The sequence below is a fragment of the Otolemur garnettii genome, unplaced genomic scaffold, assembly GCF_000181295.1.
Source record: "Otolemur garnettii isolate 467f Iridium unplaced genomic scaffold, OtoGar3 scaffold00041, whole genome shotgun sequence".
Taxonomy (NCBI): Eukaryota; Metazoa; Chordata; class Mammalia; order Primates; family Galagidae; genus Otolemur; species Otolemur garnettii.
The window spans coordinates 13,108,119-13,113,871 of record NW_003852436.1 but is presented as its reverse complement, the minus strand read 5'-3'; the positions used below and the strand labels follow the sequence as shown (position 1 = coordinate 13,113,871).

At 38.4% G+C, this 5,753-nt stretch overlaps 1 protein-coding gene across 1 annotated transcript in view; it reads right to left on the bottom strand.

Annotated features, from left to right (window-relative positions):
- Positions 1-5,753, bottom strand: part of TRIM2 (tripartite motif containing 2) — a 117,331-nt gene that overhangs the window by 3,488 nt on the left and 108,090 nt on the right. Inside the window, exon 11 of the mRNA XM_023513459.1 lies at positions 2,579-2,719. Coding sequence (XP_023369227.1) covers positions 2,579-2,719 — 141 coding nt within the window. The remainder of the gene's footprint in view (positions 1-2,578; positions 2,720-5,753) is intronic.

The following is a 5,753-nucleotide window of genomic DNA, read 5'->3' as shown; positions in this document are numbered from 1 at the left end:
GTAGATGTCAACTGGAATCTTAAGCAAGATACAGTCTTGTTAGACACCTATACAGGTTGAGTATCTATAACCAAAACGCTTGGGATCCGAAGTGTTTTGTATTTCACATTTTTTTGGATTTTGGAATATTGGCATATACATAATGAATAAGCTATCTTGGGAAGAGGACCCACGTCTAAATATGAAATTCATTTATGTTTCATATGTACCTTATACACATAATCTGAAGATAATTTTATATAACATTTTAATAGTTTTGTGCAGGAAACAAAGTACTTATTTATTTATTTATTTAGGTAGAGACAGGACAGTCTCTTTTTATCACCCTCAGTAGAGTGCCATGGTGTCACACTGTTCACAGCAACCTCCAACTTTTTTCGAAACTGTTTCAGCTATTCTCATTCTTGCTGAGGCAAGAGAATCACTTGAACCGAGGAGTTTGAGGGTGACAAAGTGAGACTCTGTCTCAAAAAAAAAAGGAAAGGATTCTTCCTTTTATGGTGGCTAGAATTTCTAGTACTCTGTTGAGTAAGAACGGTGAGAGCAGACATCTTTGTCTTGCTCCAGTCTTACAGTGGAGGCAGCTGGTGGCTTAAGAACCTGGATTTGGGACGACTGAAGAAAGTGTTGTTTTGGCTTCTTCCAAGCCAAAAACTGAAAGCAAGTTAGTAATTTTTTGAGGTATTGTCCATCTCTTCTAAGTTGTCAAATTTATGTATATAGAGCGTTCTCAGAATTCCCTTATTATCCTTCTGATGTCTGCAGGATATGTGTAGTAATATCAGTATTTTGTGTCTTTTCTCTTTCTTTGTCAGTCTTACTGGAGGTTTATTGATTTTTTTATCTGTTCCAAGAACCAACTTGCTGTTTCATTGATTTTCTCTATTGTTTTTGTACTATGAATTTCATGGATTTCAGATTCTGTCTTCCCTGTTTCCTTCCTTCTGCTTGCTTTGAGTATGATTTACTCTTCTCTTTCTAGCTTCTTGAGCTGGGAACTTAGATTATAGAATTAAGACTTTCCCTCTATTCTAATATAAGCATTTATTGTTATACGTTGATTTCTCTCTCAGCACCGTTCTTGCTAAATTCCACAAATTGTGATATGCTGTATTTGCATTTTCATTCAGTCCAATACATTTTAAAATTTTCTTTGAGACTTCCTCGTATTCAGCACAATAATTTTTTAAATGCATGAAACAAAATACATGGGATTATAAGAAACATAAAAATATGTATATGGGTATTGGCCAAGTGCAGTGCTCATGCCTGTAATCCTAGAACTTTTGTAGGCCTCAACCAGAGGATTACTTAAGGCCAGGAGTTCGAGACTAGCCTAATGAACATATTGAGACCCTGCCTTTACAAAAAAATAGAAAATTTAGCTGAGTGTAATGATGCTTGCCTGTAGTCCAGCTACTATGGAGGCCAAGGAAGGAGACCTTGTCTCCAGAAATAAAGTTTATTACAAGATTACTAAATTATGATAGAGTATGGGTGCTTTTTTTTGTTTTGTTTTTTTTTTTTGAGACAGAGCCTCAAGCTGTCCCCCTGGGTAGAGTGCCGTGGCATCACAGCTCACAGCAACCTCCAACTCCTGGGCTCAAGCGAGTCTCCTGCCTCCGCCTCCCAAGTAGCTGGGACCACAGGCGCCTGCCACAACGCCCGGCTATTTTTTGGTTGCAGCCTGGTTGCAGCCGTCATTGTTGTTTTGGCGGGTGGGGGCTGGGGATTCGAACCCGCCACTTTAGGTGTACGTGGCTGGTGCCTTAGCTGGTTGAGCTATAGGCGCCGAGCCAGTATGGGTGCTTTTTAAAATTAGTGCATACTGTGTAAAAGAAATCATGGTAGGTTTATGAATTACTGTAATTCTTAAGTACTCATGAAAATAAATGATAATTTGGGATGTTTTCCACAACTAATATGAAAATTTCTATGATTATTCTTGGTTACAAAGTCATAGGTATTAAACTACTATGCTTGTCTTTTTTTTTTTTTTGAGACAGAGTCTCACTATGTCGCCCTTGGTAGAGGGCTGTGGAGTCACAGCTCACAGCAACCTCCAACTCTTGGGCTTAAGTGATGCTCTTGTTTAAGCCTCCCAAGCAGCTAGGACTACAGGTGCCCACCACAACAGCCGGCTATTTTTTGTTGCAGTTGCCATTGTTCTAGCTGGCCCGGGCTGGGTTCGAACTCGCCAGCCTCGGTGTATGTGGTCGACGCCCTACCCACTGAGCTACAGGCGCCGCCAACTGTGCTTGTTTTTATATTCATAAGTAAGGGAAATGGTAATTTTCTGTTAGAGGCTAATAAAAATATTTGTTCAATGGCTCTCTTGCATTCTAACCTCGAACCCTTTAGGAGTCTGTAAAATCCAAGTTGGAGGGTTTCACTCTGGTAATGTATTGCACCTTTTTTCTACTCTGTCGTGCTTAATTTGGTCCTTCTGGTGAGATTTTCTATGGTCTTATGATCTAACCAATGGAGGAGAGAAAATATTCCAGTTTGGAGGACAGCCAATTCTTCCCTTTTAACAAGTACCAACCGCTCTAACCACACACATTAGCATTTAATCTACCTGGATCCTGCTGTTTCCCCAGTCTGCTACGATGATGTTTCCATTTGAATCCACTGCTACACCCGTGGGAGCATTGAACTGCCCGTTTCCTTCTCCATTTGAGCCAAATTTCAACATGAATTCTCCTTCCTGATTAAATACCTGTATGAAATATTTTAAAATTATTTTATTTTAAATAGTTGAACTAGCATTATGGATTTTTAAAAATATTTACTTGACCACATTAATTATAACAAGACCTATGATTTAAGCCATTCTTAAAAAGAAAAAAAATGTCTACAAACTAGACTGCAAATCATTTGTGGCTCCCCAATTTACTGTATAAATCTGATTTATCATTTGATAAGTCATCATTTCTCTTTTAATGGCCTACATCCAGTTATTAAACACCAATGTGAAAAAGACTTTTATTATAAAATGCTATATAAATGTAAGGCAGTATGAACAACTAGAGTATAATTTTCAACAATATGATTTTTTCTGCCTGTAAATAGCTAACTTTCAAGAATGGGTATTATTATTTATATTTCCAACAGGATGGATGATCATTCAAAGTTAGATCAGAGAGTAGGAGTTCTTTGCTAGACCTAATACTCACAATTTTTTACTATGTTACTATGTCAATATAACAAGACAGAGTAGGTTGGATGTCATGCTTGGGACATGAGAAATTCACTGCATGTTGTGGGTGCACACAGGTGGTGGCAGCAGATGAGAAGTAAGAAAAGGGCTTAAATCACCCTCAGAAGATATTTTAGTTAAAATAGAGAGTTTACGTTATCCTCAGGCTTTGATGAATAGAGCCTACTGAGAGAAAGGAGGCTGTTAGATGTGAAAGGCTAACAGAACTCTTCAACAAATTCTCTGATATGGTCAAGCAGTGAGATATGATGGTGTAAATATTCTTTCTTTCTTTCTTTTTTTTTTTTTAAGAGACAGAGTCCCACTTTGTTGCCCTTGGTAGAGTGCTGTGGCATCACAGCTCACAGCAACCTCCAGCTCTTGGGCTTAGGCGATTCTCTTGCTTTAGCCTCCTGAGTAGCTGGGATTCAGGTGCCCACCACAGTGCCCGGCTATTTTTTTGTTGCAGTTTGGCTGGGGCTGGGTTTGAACCTGCTACCCTTGGTATATGGGGCTGGCGCCCTACTCACTGAGCCACAGGTGCCGCCATAAATATTCTTGTTAGTAGAGTATTACTACGTATATATCAAATATAGATTTCTGAATTAAATTTTAATATGTATAATGATAGCACTACAGTAAGCTATAGATTTAGTTTTATCTTGATGATTCAGATGATACCTAATGTCTCCGGGACATTATCCTAAACTGCCATTATCATAGTGCCTAGAGGCAAAGAAATAGTTATTAACAAATCAAAAAGTATTATGTGCAAGTCACCTTGAGAGTAAGGGTCCCTCACCTGTGGAACTGAAAGAGTTCTCACTGTATTTGAGCATAGATCTAATCTGAGGATGATCTCAGAACTTTTCAGAGATTCTTCTCTTACCATCTCGCTCTCTTTTTTTTTTTAAAGACAGAGTTTCACCTAGGCAGAGTGCTGTGGTGTCTTAGCTCACAGCAACCTCAAATTCTTGGGCTCAAGGGATTCTTTAGCCTTAGCCACCTAAGTAGCTGCGACTATAGACGCCGGCCACAATGCCCAGCTATTATTAGAGATGGGGTCTTGCTCTTGCTCAGGCTGTCTTGAATTCCTGAGCTCAAGCAATGCACCTGCCTCAGCCTCCCAGAATGCTAGGATTATAGGTATGAGACACCACCACTGCACCTAGCTCTAATCTTACCATCTCTGATCATGAGAGATTAACACATTAACTGCCACGAGTTGTACTTAACTTACACTTGTATTGAGCCTGAGGTCTCTTGAAGCATAGATAACTCACAAGTCTCTTGACATGACTCTAAGGGAAAAACAAATTGTTTTTCTAGTGTGGCAGTCAATGTGTTAAAATAACTATTTCTTTTAGCTGAGTACATTGGGAAAGTGGGACACTTCCATCTCGAAAGGCTAAACTTAAAGAAGAAAAAAGAGACATGACCACCTCCTGAATTAATTGTCTATTTTCTAAGTAAGCAAGCTACCTCTTCCATTCTTTAGAAAAGAAAGAGATGCTGGGGCACAGGGGCTCATACCTGTAGTAAGCCTAGCACTCTGGAAAGCCAAGGCAGGAAGATTATTACTTGATCTCTGGAGTTCGAAAGCAGCCTGAGCATGAATGAGACCCTGTCTCTACTAAAAATAGAAAAATTATCAGGGTATTGTGGTAGGAACCTGTAGTCTTAGCTACAGGGGAGGCTGAGGCTGAAGCAGGTGGATCACTTGAGCCCAGGTGTTTGAGGTCACTGAGAGTTAGGGTTATGCCAAGGCTCTCTAGCCTGGGGCAAAAGAATGAGACTCTGTCTCAAAAACAAACAAACAACAGCAACAATAACAACAAAAAAAATCAGAGAAACAAGCAGCTTTTACTAAGATGCTGTTTTAACATTTTTCTCTGATGCTTTCTGTCCCCTTTTAGATCAAACATTCTAGTTTTAAATACCAAATGGAAGGGTGTTTATGCCGGTGAGGACATGATTTACTATTCTCTGATCTTTCTGTTATTCATTCCTATAGATAATCTTTTGTTTGTAATTATCTTTCTGGGTCAATATGTTTTCCTTGGCATAACACAAATGGCTCAAGAGCTTCTGCTTCATTTTAGAATAACGGAGAATACCAAATCTAGTCTTGTTTTTTTTTTTCCATGAAAAGAAAACATACTCCGCAGATAGCTAAAAAACTAAGTAGAACACTTGTTAACACGGACCCTTTGATACGTTTTTTACATTTACAAACAGAAAAGTGCTCTGAATTTAGAATTATTGCTAACTGCCCTCTATTACATGGGAGACAAAGGCCCAGGTACTCCATAAAATTTCTATGGCAACAGCAGTCAAAAAGAAGGGTAAAAGAAAAGGTTATGTTTTTTGAAAATAATAGGGAAATTGAGCTTAAATAACTAAAAGTATCTGCTTCTACTGTACTGAACACTTTGTGTTTGCAGAATTTTAAGAATTATAAATTTTTATTTTCCATTTTTTCCCACCTAAAATATCATTTAATTATTTAAAAATTATTCAGATGAAAACACACTAAAAGTATGAGGTCAAACTG